The sequence below is a fragment of the Gymnodraco acuticeps genome, unplaced genomic scaffold (assembly GCF_902827175.1).
Source record: "Gymnodraco acuticeps unplaced genomic scaffold, fGymAcu1.1, whole genome shotgun sequence".
Classification (NCBI taxonomy): domain Eukaryota; kingdom Metazoa; phylum Chordata; class Actinopteri; order Perciformes; family Bathydraconidae; genus Gymnodraco; species Gymnodraco acuticeps.
Window position 1 is genome coordinate 299548 of NW_022990461.1, and position 18759 is coordinate 318306.

General features: G+C 41.3%; 1 protein-coding gene across 1 annotated transcript in view; it reads right to left on the reverse strand.

Annotated features, from left to right (window-relative positions):
- Positions 1 to 14749, reverse strand: part of LOC117552563 (zonadhesin-like) — a 34307-nt gene extending 19558 nt beyond the window's left edge. Inside the window, exons 1-2 of the mRNA XM_034226137.1 lie at positions 14631 to 14749; positions 14257 to 14564 (exon numbers count right to left, since the gene is read on the reverse strand). Of these exons, the coding sequence (XP_034082028.1) occupies positions 14257 to 14564; positions 14631 to 14749 (427 nt within the window). The remainder of the gene's footprint in view (positions 1 to 14256; positions 14565 to 14630) is intronic.
- Positions 14750 to 18759: the final 4010 nt, after the last annotated feature.

An 18759-nucleotide genomic window follows, 5' to 3' on the forward strand; every position in this document is an offset into this window, starting at 1 on the left:
CTGATCCAATATTGTGACATTCCTGAAGCTCTGGCGGTATGTGTCAACAGATAGGGTGGCACAGAATAAATATTAGAGCTCTTTAAAACTATCAAACCTAAAAGAAGCTCTTTGTTAGGAATTGCTACAAGACGCTACAGAGAATATAAACTATCCTCCTGTGTTTGTGCTTGTTGAAAAGAGACGGCAATACACTAACTATCTTACCTAAGGAAATAATCTATGATAAAAAAAGACACCTGCCTGATTTCCAAACAGATAACCAAGGTTGTGTCTCAGGGGTTTAAGGTGTGTGATGAATGCCACAGAAAATGAGTTACTTATAAACTGACTCACACTGTCCCTACAGAGCAGGTACTGATGTGTTCAAAGGCTTTAACATGAAATAAGGTAGATATATACGGCTCCACAATGTTTATTCAAAACCTGTATTTACACTCTATTAGCACATATACAGTATAGGCTTGCCTTCATTCAGATAACATGTCACACTTAGTATCTTAGTGCCTTTTACTGTGCACATACTTGGTACACTGCCTTGTTTGCTACCGTCGACAGACTAAATAACCCCCCAGTGTCAGTAGCCTCTGAATTTCTATCCACCAGGGCGTGCAATGATTTTGCCTCCTTTTTCACTGACAAAATTCAGAAAATCAGACAAGCAGTCAGTGCCTCTGCATCAGGAACAGCAAATGTGTTGTCTCTGTGTCCACCTAACATCAATTCAAACACCATGACACAATTCCATCAGATTAATGATAAAAACCTAGAGGACATTATACAACTTCTGAAATCCTCCTCTTGCTGCCTTGATATTATTCCAACAGGATTTTTCAAAGATGTTTTGCCTTGCATGGCCTCAGATCTACTTCATATAGTAAACAAATCTCTTCACTCAGGTATTTTTCCACAGGCCCTGAAAACTGCAGTCATTAAACCGCTCTTAAAAAAGAATAATCTAGATGCTTCAGTAATGAACAATTACAGGCCCATATCAAACCTGCCATTTCTAGGTCTACAAAATCATTGAAAAAGTTGTTTTTCAACAGTTGAGTAATTTCTTGCATTTAAATAACTGTTTCGATGTGTTCCAGTCAGGCTTTCGTCCAAACCACAGCACTGAGACTGCTCTTGTAAAGGTCTTTAATGACATCCACTTAAACACAGACAGTGGCAGAACTTCAGTGTTAGTATTATTAGATCTCAGTGCTGCGTTTGACACTGTTGACCACAGCATATTACTAGACCGACTGGAAAACTGGGTGGGACTTTCGGAAACAGTTCTAAATTGGTTTGAATCCTACTTAAAGGATAGAAAAAAACGTTGTTTCTATACACATCTATACACATCTGAGTTGACAAATATGACATGTGGGGTTCCTCAAGGCTCCATCTTGGGGCCTCTTCTCTTTAACATCTACAATTCAATTCAATTCAATTCAAAACCTTTATTTATCCAGGTAAAATCTCATTGAGATCAATGATCTCTTTTTCAAGGGAGACCTGCAGAAATCTACATGCTCAGATAATGAAAAACAACAAAATAAGTTACCATAGCTATGCAGATGACACACACATTTACGTAACAATTTCACCAGGAGACTATGCTCCAATTCAAACACTGAGTAAGTGCATTGAACACATCAATGACTGGATGTGTCAGAACTTTCTCCAATTAAACAAAGATAAAACTGAGGTAATGGTTTTTGGAGCGAAGGCAGAACGTATAAAAGTTAGCGCTGAGCTTCAGTCTGCAATGTTCAAAACAACAGATAAAGCCAGACATCTAGGTGTAGTCATGGACTCTGACCTGAGTTTCAACAGTCACATTAAAACTGTTACTAAATCAGCCTACTATCACCTAAAGAATATATCTAGGATTAAAAGACTAATGTCACAGCAGGATTTGGAAAAACTTGTCCATGCTTTTATCTTCAGTAGACTCGACTACTGCAATGGTGTCTTCACAGGTCTCACTAAAAAATCTATTAGGAAGCTGCAGCTGATTCAGAACGCCGCTGCTCGAGTCCTCACTAACACTAAGAAAGTGGATCACATCACTCCTGTTCTGAAGTCTTTACACTGGCTTCCTGTGTGTCAAAGAATAGATTTCAAAATACTGCTGCTGGTTTATAAAGCACTGAATGGTTTAGGCCCAAAATACATTTCTGACCTCCTGCTAAATTATGAACCATCCAGATCTCTCAGGTCTTCAGGGACTGGTCAGCTTTCTGTCCCCAGAGTCAGAACTAAACATGGAGAAGCAGCGTTCAGTTATTATGCTCCAAATATCTGGAACAAACTCCCAGAAACCTGCAGGTCCGCTGCAACTCTGACTACTTTTAAATCCAGGCTGAAGACTTTTCTTTTTGTCGCTGCTTTTAATTGAACTATTCATATCTTAGACTGCACTGTAACTTTGATCCATGTACTTTTTTCTTTTAATGTTTAATTGACTGCACTGTAACTTTTATCCATGTATTTTTTCTTTTAATGTTTATTTTATTAGCTTTTCTTTTTAATGACTGATTTTAAATGTCATTTTCTTAATCTCTTTCATTTTTTGTAAAGCACTTTGAATTGCCTTGTGTTGAAAAGTGCTATATAAATAAACTTGCCTTGCCTTGCCTTGGTTAATTTAAGAAATTATACACCCAAATATGCAAATGGTTTATAGTTTTATGGAATTATAGTTTCTATTTTAAGACAGCCATGATAATTACTGGAAGGGAGTTGTTTATCTGTTGATAAGGCATATCCTGAGGTCATGTTAGTTCAAGTGACTTATCAAGGTGTCCTCTTCTTCAAAGACATTATCATGATGCATTTTATTGGTGGACAATACAGTCAGTTATTTTGCAACATTTCTGCTTCACCCAAAGTGGTGAAATACAATACTAAATGGTAATCGAATCAAAATATCTTTTTTTACTGTGTCAAAAAAAAAGAATGACATAATCAATCAGAAATGGCTGCACTATTACGAATCCATAAACCTGTTCTTGTTTTTTTAAAGCTTCTGAATGTCTTCAGTCAACAAAAAAAAAACATTAATAATCAACCAATCAATCAAAGGGGCCAAGACCGAGAGCAAAGCAATATACTGCAGGCTTTTCCAAGGATCTTTGTGGACTACAGATGCCCTGATCCACGACTAACAGTTAATAAGGCCGTGCTTGCTCTTTGAATGTCCTCTCTGCTAGCTCTACTGTTTATCAGCTATAAAAAAGAACACCCTGGTAAGCAGAGGAATGTTATTTTGGAGAAAAAAAGAGCAAATGCCTAATGCAAAATACTGACTAATCGAGTATTAAGATTGTGGTGAGCGGATAAACATACTAGAACAATCTGTAATATCTAACTGGTGATTTTCCACTTGCACTTAGGAGAAACATATTTATTTTGGAGACAGCTATACAGTACAGTGTTAGTGGGTGGGAGTTAAGAGGCCATTATGCTTCAGCAGAACTGCTTGTCAGATGGTCAAACAGCTTTTCTCATTTCTCAATGTGTTTTTTAACATATTGTTAATAATACGTTATTGTTAAAAGGAAGAACAAATGTATTTCGGAAGATGTACGCTCCATTAGCAGGTAGAAGGGGTTGTTCCTGTCTGTGTTTGATTGACAATTGAAACAAAATTGCACTGCAGCATGTTTGTCATGGGCAGACAGTTTGTTATTAGTGCTTTTTAGCGTAAGGGCCGTACTGGCATTTACCATTTAGATTGATTCAGTTTGCTCTCTTACTGTGATGCATCTGGGCAGCTTTGAGCTCTCTAGCACTTAAACAGGAACACTAATGTGGGTCTTTGTTCAATCTCTCTGACGTATATTTTTTGAACAGCTTTCAAATCAAATTAATGCAAAACTATGGGGCGCCATTGAGAAACCAAAATGCGTATTCAAAAATATATTTTTTGCCTTTTGGTTCCAGATTTCTGGTTTGTGGTACAAGACAAGTGATTGACAAAGAAGCTATGTAAGCTGTAGCAGAGTCAAGAAATGCAATACAACAAATCCAAATCAGAAGAGATTGAAAATATGTGTTTCTATCCCCGTATTTCAGTGATTGTTCCCATTTTGACCTTGATGATTGTTCCCATCTTGCCCCTAGACATGGACACCCAGTTCAAACTAACTATTTCTTTATGAGAATAACCCTTACACATGAAAACTTTTGCCCCTTAATCTTGGGAACTGTCCCCCACCATGTATCTTCAAGCTTTTCTTCGACCTTCTGTTAGAGTTCAGTTTATACCAGGCTCACGCCGAAAGGTCACCCCTGCTGAAAAACAGAAAAATCAATCCACAATGCAGCCTTTCTTCTATGAATAGGCCAGTCAATGCCATATGAAAATCTCCCTTCCAGTCTGATTGTGTCTCAGCGGCCGGCAGTCCCTAGAGATGTCCTTAGCTGTAGCAGCAGGTCAAGGTCACAGTTGATAGATAACACAGGTTAAGACAGGGCAGACCCTAAACTCTCCCTCATGTCAAAGCTTTAGCACTTATACTTTTATTGAGCTCTCATTTAGATACTCGCTCCCTTCCCTTGTATGCTGGAATTAAATGAGGACTACTATAACTGGTACCATCGTGCTTTTTATTTTTGCTCTCTGAGGTATTAATAATTCAATGTAGAGTCAAGGTCATCACAGATGGAGACTTTTTAGAAAATAGGCCAGACAACAAGCCCTTTTTCCTGTCTCAAGTTAAAACATAAATCTTTGAGCTTTTTTGTTGATGCCCTATTTCTGCAGTTGAAGGAATATATATCATTTCTTACAGCTTTATCGTTTGTTGACATTTTGACATTTTCTAAACTCTGCACAGGATTTTGTTTCTACACCAATGTTTATCATGTATGGTCTCCAAAAAACTGACGATTGAGTGCTTGTGAACTTCAATAATATATACTGTTTACATATATATATATATACTTCATAGTTATGTGCATGAATGTGAGGACATACTGATTAAGAGGGTCTATAACATTGCAGTTTAAATCCCCTGACCATTTATGGGCATATTCTTAAGGAACTACCATTTATGACCTATTTTCAAACAGGTTTTAAGAATGAATAGTTACTCACTGAAGGGTGAAAGAAAGCATCGAAAGGAATGTCAATTAGGTATAGGTTCAAGCAATTGGCTTTCTTCCAAAATAAAAAAAGTATTTCAAAACAAATTACACCTCAATATGCAGTATCTGTTTAATATTCATTGAATCATTTGACTTGCCAAAGCATTTCCTAATTTCACAGGGACAAGTCAAACTTGTTAACATTTTACCTTCAGGCCCAAAAAAAAAAAGTGTTTATAAAGCAATAAAGCAATTAATAACCTCTGTTTCATTCCGTTTATTATCACAGTAATCATGCTGAAATTAACATTTGTTGGTTTTTGTTTATGTTTTTGTTTGTTTTTGTTTTTCCCTCCCCCTTTCCTTTTTCTCAAGACAAGGTCATGAGCTGTCCTTCCCTTCCCCTCTGTTCCTTCCTTCCGTCACGCTCCATTGAAAAGTTTCCGTGCAATCGTGCAGGTGTTGCTCGGCCTGTGGTGCTTCGTTTCACAAACAGAGCTTGACTTCTCCTTCTACCGAGTGATTGCTAAACAGGTTGTTTAATGAATACAGGTGCTGTGGTTCTGCTCTGCCTATCAGGGAGACATGATCAATACTGCAGGCAAGCTGCGTTTAATTGTGTTTTGTCAACACTCAGTGTGAGGAGGCGAGAGGAACATTCCCCAACCCCCACATCTGCCCAAACCCCAGAAATGTATTCCCTTCTTGATCCTTTATCAGGCTTGTGATACAGCCTTAGAAGAACACCAGTCACAAACAAAATAAAAATGGTTGTTTGTTTGTGTTATGAGAGAAAGGTAATGCAAAGTCATTTCATAGATTTTGAACACTTACACTATAGGACTTTACATTAGTACATCGTTTTTTAAATACAGTAACATAAGGTGGAGCTATTTCAACCATCCTAAGGCAATTTTATAATTGCTAAGCTTCTCTACAAGCCACATCCATGATGACTTTTACTGTGAGCTGGTGGAGCAGAGCATTAATATCATACTTCATTCAACCAGAAGGTGGCACTCTATCGCCTTCAGAAAACTACCCGAGTGTCAGAGCCATGACTGTAAAGTTTCTGAAGGTTTATCAAACCAGACGAAATATCATATAAACAACACCTTCAATGTTATACTGCTGATGTAAATGTACAATGTTAAACTGGATTGCATATTAATTTTACATAGAAAAAAATTGCCCTATTACATATATTAAACAATTATAATAAATGAAACAGTGGACTGCCCGGAACATTTTAGTCTGAATGGGGCTGTCAGGTTTTGCATGCCTATGAAACTGACCCAGTAACAGATGAAAATAATATGAATGTAATTAGGATAACAATTGATCTCACTATCTAGTCTGTTAAAGCAAGATAATTCCCATTTGGGAGGTCTGATAAGAAATTGTTTTTTTCTGGGTTCAGTGATTCTTGCACTGATAAACCCTGAGCCCAACCACAATACTCCGGCAGACAGTGGCCCAGTGTCCTATCTCCCCTCAATTAACTTCAAACTGCTCTCCATTACACGCTACAATGAGACACACAATTTCATTACCTCACACAGGCCCATCAGCGCTACTAATTGTTTTTCTTTTCATTTCCAGCATCCCTCCATCTCCCAGGGAGTGGGTGTGAAGATATCCCATGTTCGAGATAATAGAAAGATACAGCGGTATTGTGGGGTGGGGGGATGCATGAGACCGAGAGATGCTACTTGTTCTGGTCCTGTGTACTTGCTGTTTATTGGTCCAGTAAGGAACAGAGTAAGTCCGTATAACCTTCAAAGGCCAGGAACTTGAAGCACTCACCGACACTTAATTCACAATCAACAAAAGGTCAACACAGACCCAGACACATATACAGAGAGTAGCTGTAGAGCTGTAGTTTACTGTGCTAACTGGCCAATGTCAGTGTAGACTCACTTCTGTCCTCCAAACACAACAAATCATTACCTGGGCTCTGCTAGAATATAGAAATGCTGTACTTCTGTTGCACTCCAAGCAATGTTAGATATACTTTGATGAGAAAACAACATATTTTCTTTAATGTACAGTTCCCCGATGGACCTGAAAGACGTATCGTTCTTAAGAGTTTGTACAGAATGTGAACATCTGAAGAGTTTAGCTATCAGCAGACTGGAAATGGTTGATAGATGACCAGGATCAAAATTGACCATAATAACCCTTATCCATTTAAGATTAGAACATTTAGGGAAAAAAACCTGATTAGTCATCTGAAAAAGTTTTTTTAACAAATGTGTATGGTTGAAGTAATATAATGAAATCAATCTTGTCAGACAATATGACACAGTATAAAAATACTGCATTAACACTATCAAGCTGTAAAATACTTTTTAAGCTAAATTCATCGGCAAACAGTTGCTTATATAACATCCGGCAGACATGGAGCGGTGAAATTCATGTTTATATGTTTGTGTCCATATCATGTCTTCCGTTACAGCTCTTTAGCTGCTTAATGCTTCACAATGATAACTAGCTAGTTGCTGGCTCTGTCTGTGTGTTGTTTGGTGCAGGTAGCAAAAAGTGCTCTGGCTGTAATTAAAGTGATGAGAACGCCTAGACTTAAATGATCCGCAAAGCTTTTCTTTGAGTGCTTTATAAGAAACAACCTCCTTTCACACGTAGTATTTTACTCCATTGTTAATGTATACTTATTGATGATTATAGTTGCTTTAAATACAATTCTGGTCCACTAGTGCACTATTAAGACCTAGTGATGTATGACATCAGTCAACCCGAGGGAAAAAACACAGCCGGAGCCAGGATGACTTAACTGCCCTTTAACCACTCAGAGGAAATACATCTTATTAATATTGGACAAAGTAGTGCATATGAGTAGTTGTGGTGAATTTAGACCCACTGGGCTCCCTGCATTGGTTAGACCCACAGAATGACTCATTCTGATTTAGATAAACTCAAAATTGTTCTAAGAAAAGTCAGTATTTGACAGAAATGAGTCAGTCATGTTGCCTGTGACAGAAGCGTGGCGACGAGTGTGTTGAAGGCTGTTCTGTGCTTATGTAGGACAGACATTTTTCTCTGAATGTTGGGCCTGTGAATGGCCATGATTATTTATTCTTTCTGCCGTTTTGCAGTATGACTGTTGTGTATGATTACACAGTTACTGCACTGCAAATTAGAGCTGCACGGTGCGAGGAAAATAGGATTACGTTGTTGAATAGTGCAATAATGATATTACTTTTGATAAACAAACATATATTGAAGTGTCCTCATTTCTGCCTTTCTTCTGATTTCAGTATACTGCTAAAATACAACAAATTCCTAAATTAAAGGAAATTGTTTCCAGGTAGATTGAACATTTATACTGAAACTCTTTTAACTGACTCAAACTAAATCCCTCAGCATTTTTACCTGGTTTTTGATTTGCAGTGTTTATAAAAGGGCAAGATGAAACCTACACATTTTACAACAGTGTAACATTTATCAATTTACCTATCATGTTGTTTAAGGATCATCTATGTAGTGCATCATCATCATGGATCATCATATATAGTGCATCCATATGGGCTCAGAACAGTCTCATAATACACATGCACACAGAAGGATTCACACTTGTATTTCATGATCCGCAAAAGGATTCACACTTGTATTTCCGGATCCACACTTGTGTTTTTCAATGCACACACAAATGTGTTCCGTTTCATATAGGCCTACATGTAAATAAAATCCAAATACAGAAACAAGTTTTACATATGTATTTTTGATCCACACATATTTGTTTTCCGTTTAAAACCGCTGCACCTGCAAACACAAACCGCTTTCTGTGCACGGATCGCTGTGCATTCGTGTGTGGGTTTTTGGTTTTTTGAGACTGTTTTTTTTGACAGGTCCATGGAGCCTGCCTGCAGGCGCTAATCTCAGGACACCTCCAGTCCACTCTCACTACATTGCCACTTTCCTAACAGGATATGCACGCAAATACAAGCCTAAAGTTATATTATTAAGGTACAGCGCCACTTTCCGAACCATTGATGAATGCTTGTGTACACAAAAACGGCAGGCAAAACCGTTTTAAATGTGTGTTTCCTGTATGGCGAATACAGCTGCTTTATTTATGTCTGCATGAAGTTGTTGTGAGTGTGGAGGGAGCAGCTACAGGTTAGCTTAGCCTAATCGATCAGTGCACTACGAAGCCAGTGCTAGACAGTGAACTGTCAACGGGGGGGAGCCCCGCCGGTCATTATCGGCCGATATTCACTCTTAATAGTTTGATCGGTGCTCTCTATAAAGGCCGATCAGGAGAGCTGGATCTGATCGATATGGACATAAACGCGAGTGAAGTGTAACCGGACGCGAGAGAGAGATCAGATCAGCTGCTGAGTCTGACCGAGACACGCAGCTCTGCATGATCACCTGAAGCTCCGCCCTCTGTTTAGCGAGCTGAATACGCAAATTGCGTATATGAAGTGTCATGAACGCAAGAAATCATACCCTCGTGGGGGCGCGCTCATGTGATTGGCTTAGAATGAAGGAGACATCTGATTGGCTATAGATAGAATAAATTACAAGTACGAATCGGGTGAGCGTCAGGGGAGTCTAAAAAAACCCACACACGAATGCACAGCGATCCGTGCACAGAAAGCGGTTTGTGTTTGCAGGTGCAGAGGTTTTAAACGGAAAACAAATATGTGAGGATCAAAAATACATATGTAAAACTTTTTTCTGTATTTGGATTGTATTTACATGTATATGAAACGGAATACATTTGTGTGTGCATTGAAAAACACAAGTGTGGATCCGGAAATACAAGTGTGAATCATTTTGCGGATCATGAAATACAAGTGTGAATCCTTCTGTGTGCATGTGTGTATTATGAGACTGTTCTGAGTGCATGGATGTAATTGACATGATGAGTTGATGTTCACTTTATGAACAGTTTCCTGATAAGACAGTATCACCTTTTAACTTGCCTTTGCTATGACGATAAAAAAAAAAAAGATTGTGCAACCCTAATGCAAGTGCATGTGTTGCATCTGTCATTCATTGTCTCAGTAGGCTTAAGTGTATAATCCTGTTGTTTTGTAGTTGCATATGAAGGCAAATTGAGGGAGAGACCCCTGATTCTCATACACTTTCAACAGAGAGGATACCTAACAGAGGTTGAATTCCATATGTTTTCAAGCCCCTCTCCAGTTCTTTCCCATATATGAGCTGAATTGAATCGAATGTATCCAATTGAATGTGCCCCAATGACTGATATGTGAGGCAGGGTCTCCAGTCTCAAACTGAAATAGTTTTGGTCGTGCTATCCAGGATTTGATTCCCTCAGCCAACCAGCCGTGACCAGTTTGTGATGAGATGCTGGTCTCCAACCGAGCTGTAAAAATCACATCCATGCTGTTTCACCTTAGCTGAGGCACACAACACTGAGAGAAGGAGGAATACAAAAAAAAGACAAATAGAGAGAGTGAAAAAGAGAGGGGGAGAGAAAAGAGAGAAAATAGAGGGAGAGATAACAGGAGAGAAGACTAAAAAACTTCCGGAAGCATATAAGAGTGTATAAGAATAGTCAAAGCTTTCATGCACACACACTCTTTTTAGAGCTTCTTATTTTTGTCTTAGTTTCACCCTTAGTTTAATATTTTTTCGCAGGTTAAAATATGTGGCTGTGGTCTTAAATTGGTCAGCGAATAGGATTTAGAGGAACTGCACCTTCATTTAATTTATTGTGTGATAAGAGAAAAACAGTGAAAAGACAAAACCTTTGGTATTCTAATTACAGAGTGATCTGCATATATTCAAACAACAATGTATTAGCCCAAGGTAGAGTCTCTATGCTCTGACAGGAAGAATACAAGTATTTTTCTTCTTTTCTGTTAAAAGGAGCAGGCACGGAGGCACCCTGGCAAACCCTCATTATGTTTTGAAGATCCGTCTTCCCCTGCAGCACCCAACCTATGCACCTTTTTGCTCAACCTAGCTGAAACAGATAACAGTGAGCAGCCGCAACCAGGTAGAAAGGACTGCATTTGAATGTCAACCGTCAAATATCAGAGGAGAAGCTACAAATGGCAGAGCAACTTTGTCGTAAAGACGCACATTATCTCAACATGAAGCGTATCCGATAAGGTGAATAAAAGCCATGGGACTTTTAATCATGATATTGGGGATTTAGAAACTGAATGGCATTAGTTTGAGGTTGCCTAAGGTAGCCTTGCATGCAAAATTAAAGCAATTCATAAGAGACGCATAAAGAATAGTCATGGTAGGAGCTATTTTAATAATCGATGCACTGCTTTATTCATGCAAATACCATCTAATTTGTAATTATCAGAGTGGGTGCATGTTTGGAATATTTTTTTAATTATCCCCTTAGTGTATAAGTTACCGCACCCACCCATCTATAGCTGCCGATCTTAATGAGGTAACTAGAGTACAGTAGCTCAGTAAAGGGTGAACACTAACACACTGATGTACAGTTTTCCAGACATTTATGATGTTGTACAGTACATTATTGTGAGGCTCAGTCACCACTGATTTGGAACCAGGCTTGCCATCACATGATAGTGTAAGCGATAAACACCAGTCAGGGTTGTTACAATGGTGACATCAGTTTGACTATGTTACTTATACGTGTGTGAGTTGTTTGCGTGTGTGTTTATAAGCTGGATATTCCATGTGTTTGCATTAAAAGTTGCCTGACCCCAACTTCTCTGATGCAACTTGTATATTGATGCACAGACAAACAGTACGTTTGCAGTTGTCTCCAGAGGACTCGAACACTGATAGAATGACACAGGTGCACGCTCACCTAGTCGATAAACAATCTGAACACCACAAAGGAACAATAGCCACCATTATATTGCCCACCGAGCAAACACGTCCTTTTAAAATGTCAAATGAAAAAGCTGTTGCAAGGGTGCGGTGTTCTATTGATTCAAAATCGGCTCATCATTTGACCACCATGCCCAATTTATGGACTCTCCTCCATCTTGGACACAAAGTGGTGGAGACTGTTATTTAAAAAAAATCTGGAAAACCAACGGAAATCTTTAAGTCATCATTGTAGTGTATGAAAAGAAGTATAGGAAACTAACGTAACAACACTGAAATGTTCCATTTGTGTATAAGTGTTGAAAGAGCAATGGAGGATCAGAAGCTGCAACAAAACCTCGACTGGCAAATTGTGGATGCTGAAAGGTGCTTCACTGGAAACTGCTATATCTGTCCCGTCTCAAGGTCTGAATATCTACTGTATATCAAATATATTGCAATGGTATTATTGCTCAAACACGGCCATACATTTATACAGCTGATTGATTTTTTTGTGGCTGCTTGCAATTATCCTTCTAGCAAAGAACACCGTTTGCTTCTGTTCCAACAACACAGAGGGCAGAATCATGGCAAAGAAAACATTTCATTCTCAGACCGCTAATATTTCACAGTGTGTGGCTACTGCGCTGATCTTAAAGAATTTGACTGTTTTTGACACCAGGGTCCTTTGCATACAAATGGGCTCAATTTGCGTCGATTGTGTGCATGCTACCTAATTTGAAAACTTGCCACTTGCACAGGAGAAACATGAAGCTATTTGTTAGCCTGTGCAGTTGGGGTACAATACACTCTAATGGGTGTTTTGAGAATTATGGTTTTTTTTGTGTCTTGTTTCTGCAGGTTAAGCTAAATGAACCCCTCTGTTTCTTGTTTACCAAAAACTCACAGGGATAATTTGCATCAACTAGTAACAAGAGTCAGAAATAGCTGTTTAAATAGTGACATAGTAAAACTGCTACTTGGACAGAGACAGAAAGAGAAAAGCAAAGTGCTGTTAGATATGTATGTATGTATGAGTTTCGAGAACGAGTTGCAAATGCTAATACTAATTTCCAATATTCTAAGTCCAAACGGATCATTGATAAACGTTAATTTCCATTATGCTAATCAATTCATAAAGCCCAGAGCAGAGTCTATTTTAAACGGTCTATGGTCTTGAACCATTGTTTGCTGTCTGCGCATCCACCTCTCTTTCTCTTTTCCTCAACTAAACACTCTCTCCGTACACAGTACGCCACATATGCACACACTTGACTTTTTATGATTTCTCAAAATAGTAAACTAAAAAGAAACTAATAAACACATCCACCCTACATCATGAACAACACATCCGTGTTGAAATTGGCAAAAGACAGATAGTTAACGTTAGCTAAGGAGGATTATTTATCTAATTCGTTTTCTAAGAAATGCCCTTACCCCATGGATTTCCTGGATGATTAGAAAACCTTTACAGAGAAAGAACGATGGGGAAGTGAGACTTTAAACAGTACCATCTATGTTAAAGAGATTTCTAATGGCAAAAACTTTGTATTGCAGGGATGTTGTAAAACATTTATAGGATATATTACCTCTTAGTAATTCATTAGAGTAGTAAAGCACAACATACTGCACAAGCTGTCCAGATCATTCAATAAAATCAGTGCTGTGCACATTTACTGAATTACATTCCCACCATTGTCCTGCACTTCTAATCCCATTTGGAGAAGATCAGTGATGTGCGGTGAGGTTCATGGCTGGTGAGAAACTGACTCTTTCAGAGTCAGATTTACAAATATTATATTTTTACCGTAATCGAAATATTCGGTTATTTTCAAAAGCTTTTTTAGTCTGATGCTTCGATTCATTTTAATCAGACCGTTCAACAAAAGGATACCCAACATCTAAATATTGGATTGTTCTTTCTTAGTAAGATCCCATTTTCATTACAATTGTGTTAGGGCTGTACAAGGGCGTGGAATCAAATGCACGATGCAGAGACATACAAAGTATCAAAATAAAGTGTTTGAATGTAGACAGGTCATAACACACTGAATACATAAAGCAATAAAACAAAAACTACTAATATACTAATCTAACTCTATGGACAATGACAAAATAATTTTACGCTGGAAGGCTTGGAACACACAAGACAATCCGGCAACGAGACAGGGGAAGACGAGAACTATATATACTAGACAGACAACACCAGGTGAAGACAATTAGACAATCACAACAGCGGGAAAACAGACAAGGCAGGAAACGTACTTTAGACACATGAGGGTAGACAAGACTATCAAAATAAAACAGGAACCTATCTAAACACAGAACATGAAACCTAAACTAGGGAACAATCTTAGCAGAGCTGTCTACGCACAACAGTACCCTCCCCTCTAGGGATGACACCTGACGGCCCTGGGACCTCCGGATGACACCTGTAGTAGTCCTCGATTAAGTCTTTGCCCACGATAAAACTGGACGGGACCCAGGACCGTTCTTCAGGACCGTAGCCCTCCCAATCAACCAGAAATTGATGACCTCGGCCTCGATTTCTCACTGACAGGAGACGTTTGACAGAGTACACCGGACCGCCATCAACAACACGGGGGGGGGGTTTGGAGGGTGGAATCAGGGGACTGACCAGAACCGGCTTGATTCGGCTGACGTGGAACGTTGGATGAACCCGTAGGGACCTGGGCAGACGGAGACGGACAGATACAGGATTGATTATTTTAGTGACAGGAAATGGACCCACAAACCTTGGAGCGAGCTTCTTTGACAAGACCCTGAGTGGCAGATCCTTTGTGGACAACCACACCCACTGCCCCGGTCTGTATGTAGTTGCCGCCCGCCGCCGTTGATCCGCCACCGTCTTCATCGGGTCCTCAGGAGGACCCGACGAGCTGCAGCCCAGACACGGTGGCATCTTCTGACTAAGGCGTGAGCAGATGGCCCCACCACCTCCTTCTCAGTTTCTGAGAATAGAGGAGGCTGATAGCCAAAGACACAGTGAAAGGGAGACAGACCGGTAGCAGAGGTGGGCAAAGAGTTGCGTGCATACTCCACCCATGTCAGATGCTCGCTCCAGGTTGCAGGGTTCTGAGAAACCAGGCAGCGCAGGCACGTCTCCAGCTCCTGATTCAGCCGTTCCGTCTGTCCGTTGGACTGGGGATGATAACCTGAGGTGAGGCTGACGGACGCTCCCAGGAGGGTGCAAAACTCCTTCCAGAACCTGGAGGAAAACTGAGGACCTCAATCCGACACAATGTCTCTGGGAATACCATGAATACGGACAACATGAGTCAATAACGCCTGAGCAGTCTCTTTAGCTGACGGCAACTTTGGCATGGCAATAAAATGGACCATCTTAGAGAACCTGTCCACTACAGTGAGGACAGTGGTGTTACCCTTGGATGGAGGAAGACCCGTGACAAAATCCAATGAAATGTCAGACCAGGGCCTGCTGGGAACGGGGAGAGGCTGCAGCAGTCCCATCTGTGATTTTGATGACGTCTTGTTCCTGGCACAAACTACACAGGCAGCCACATATTCGGAGACATCCTTAACCAAGGAAGGCCACCAAAACCTCTGTCGAACGACGAATACGGTCCGCTTGACCCCTGGATGACAAGTGAGCAGTAATGTGTGAGACCAATGAATAACCTGTGACCGCATGGATTCAGGCACGAATAGCCTGTCCAATGGACAGCCACTAGGTTTCGGCCCCTCACCATTGACACGTTTCACCTGATCTACTATAGGCCATGTCACCACCCCAACCACATGGGAGAGTGGAAGGATTGGCTCTGGATCCTTGGCCATGGGCTCTGGGTCATGGTGGCGTGAGAGGACGTCAGGTTTGCCATTCTTGGACCCAGGTCTGAAAGACAATGTAAAGTCAAAACGGTTGAAAAAAAGTTGCCACCGGGCCTGGCGTGAGTTCAACCTCTTAGCTTTGCGGATGTATTGAAGGTTCTTGTGGTCGGTCCAAACCAAGAACGGTTGTGGCTCCCCCTCAAGCCAGTGCCTCCACTCCTCCAGAGCCATCTTGACTGCCAACAGCTCTCGGTTTCCGACGTCGTAGTTTCTCTCTGCGGGAGATAGTTTGCGAGACAAAAAGGCACAAGGATGCATCTTATGATCCCCAGCCGCTCTCTGTGAGAGAATGGCCCCCACCCCATCATTGGAGGCATCCACCTCCACAACAAACTGTCATTGAGGATCAGGAACAGTCAGTATGGGAGCTGTGGTAAACCTTCTTTTTAACTCATTAAAAGCCTCCTCGGCCCTGAGGCCCCACACAAAGTTAACCCCTGGTGAGGTCAGTGCATGAAGGGGAGCAGCAACAGAGCTAAAGTTCCTAATAAATCGTCTGTAGAAGTTAGCAAACCCCAAAAACTGCTGTACCTTCTTCCTATTGGTGGGGGTGGCCCAGTATGCTGCACTGCACTGACCTTTGCAGGGTCCATCAGGATTTGTCCAGGAGAAATGATGAACCCCAGGAATGAGACAGTTGATGCATGGAACTCACACTTCTCTGCTTTTACGAACAGGTGATTTTCCAGTAGGCGCTGTAGTACTTGGTGGACATGTTGCACATGAGTCTCCTTATCAGGAGAGAAGATTAAAATGTCATCCAAATACACAAAGACAAACACGTTCAAAAACTCCCTGAGTACATCATTGACCAGCGCCTGGAAAACTGCTGGGGCGTTAGTTAACCCGAAAGGCATTACGAGGTACTCGTAATGTCCTGTTGAGGTATTAAATCCAGTTTTCCACTCATCCCCCTCCCTTATTCTTACCAGATGATAAGCGTTGCGTAAATCCAGTTTTGTGAACACTTTAGCATCCTGCAATAGGTCAAAAGCAGAGTCAATGAGAGGGAGGGGGTATCTGTTTTTTACCGTGATGTCATTCAGTGGACTGTAATCGATGCAGGGACGGAGAGAACCATATTTTTTCTTCTCAAAGAAGAAGCCCGCTCCGGCAGGAGAGGAAGACGGTTCGGACGAGTCCTGCCTTGAGTGAGGTGTCGATGTAATCCTTCATGGACCCCTTTTCTGGAGCTGACAGGGAGTACAGACGGCCATTAGGAATCGTGGATCCTGGCAACAAGTCTATAGCACAATCATAAGGCCGATGGGGTGGTAGTGCACTCGCCCTAGCTTTACTGAAGACTTCCTTTAGATCATGATAACATGTGGGGACCTTTGATAAATCAGGGTAATCAGAAAAATAGTCAGAAAGAGGTTCGTTAGGACAGTCTGCTTTAGAAGTGGAGATTTTCCTCAGTATCAACTTACTCTGATCGTGTACACACTTCTGTTTACACAACATTCCCCAATCTTGTACTTTCCCTGACCGCCAATCAATGACAGGATTGTGCAAAAATAACCAAGGGTAACCTAAAATGATCGGGTGTTGAGCTGATTTAAACACATGAAAAACTATGTTCTCAACATGAGTGTCATTGATTGTCATTTTTACAGGTGTGGTGCAATGAGTCACTGTGAATAGTAGGCGCCCATCTAACACGTTCGCTTTTAACGGCGAAGGTAATGGCGTCAACGTCAGGTTAAGCCTAAGAGCTAGCTCTTTATCCAAAAAACTCTCATCGGCTCCAGAATCTACAAGTGCCCCCTGTTCAATAACCTGATTACCTTCACATAGCCTAACTTGAGTTAATGTGCGTGGAGGGAAGTCAAAAAAGTCAGATTGGCTCACCAGTGTCTTCCCTTTCACCGGCGAGCCTGTTCTTTTACTGGACACATGGCTTGTTGATGACCCTGTTGACCGCAGTAGAAACATCTTGCCTCCACTAGGCGGCGACGTCGTTCCTCCGGTGAGATTCTGGCCCTGTCGAGCTGCATCGGCTCCTCTGAGTCAATGGGGGGCGCTGTGACCTCTGAAGCAGGTGACGAGCCGAATGATGTCGACCTCCGGACAGGATGAACAGCTGTTGAGAACCCTCTGGTTCCGCTGGACGAAACGGCAGTCTTCTTTCTTTCTCTATCTCTCTCACAGATGCAATTGTCAATCTTAATAGCAGCCGCTACCATACTTTCTAAGTCTGTGGGAGGATCCATAAGCAATAAATTATCCTTAATTTTCTCTGATAGTCCGTTCCGAAATATGTCCCTTAACGCTGAATCATTCCAATCGCAATCAATAGCCATAGTGCGGAACTCAATTGCATAATCCGCCACTCGGCGTTGATTTTGCTGAATGTATGTCAAATTCTGTGCGCTCTCTACAGCTGGTGTGTGATGTGCAAACACTCTTTTAAACGAGTGGATGAACTGAGAGACAGAGTTGCAAGTTGCAGAATTTTTCTCCCACTCCGTCGTAGCCGTAGGCTGCGTGGGCTACGGCCGGACAGATGAGAAATGATAAATGCAATCTGAGCATAATCAGAGCTATAGGCCTATATGTAGGGCATTAACTTAAAGTGTAGATCACAGAGTCAGAAAGGATCTACAGTCATTGGAATCTCCGGAAAACTTATCTGGAGGGGCCAAGCGAGGCAACGGGACAGCATGAGATCCAGGAAGCGGCACCGCTGTCCACAGAGATACCAGACGAGACACCAGAAGAGACTCCTGTTTGGCCAGGTGATTGGGTGAGGGTGAAAGTTCACAAAAGACAGTGAGCTGATCCCTAGTAGGAGGGGCTGCCAGCTGTTGAGGATGAGCCGCAGCATCAGGTAATGCCGGAGCAGTGGCACCGGCGTCCAGGCGTGCCAACACACGATGCACCGCCTCCGCCATGTCGCTGATTTGGGTGTTGACCGAGGCTTGGAGTCCATGTTGCTGCTCCGCCAGGTCCCTCACTGCCTGGTGTATGACAGAGAACTTCTCCTCATGATGGTGTAGACGTTCGCCCTGA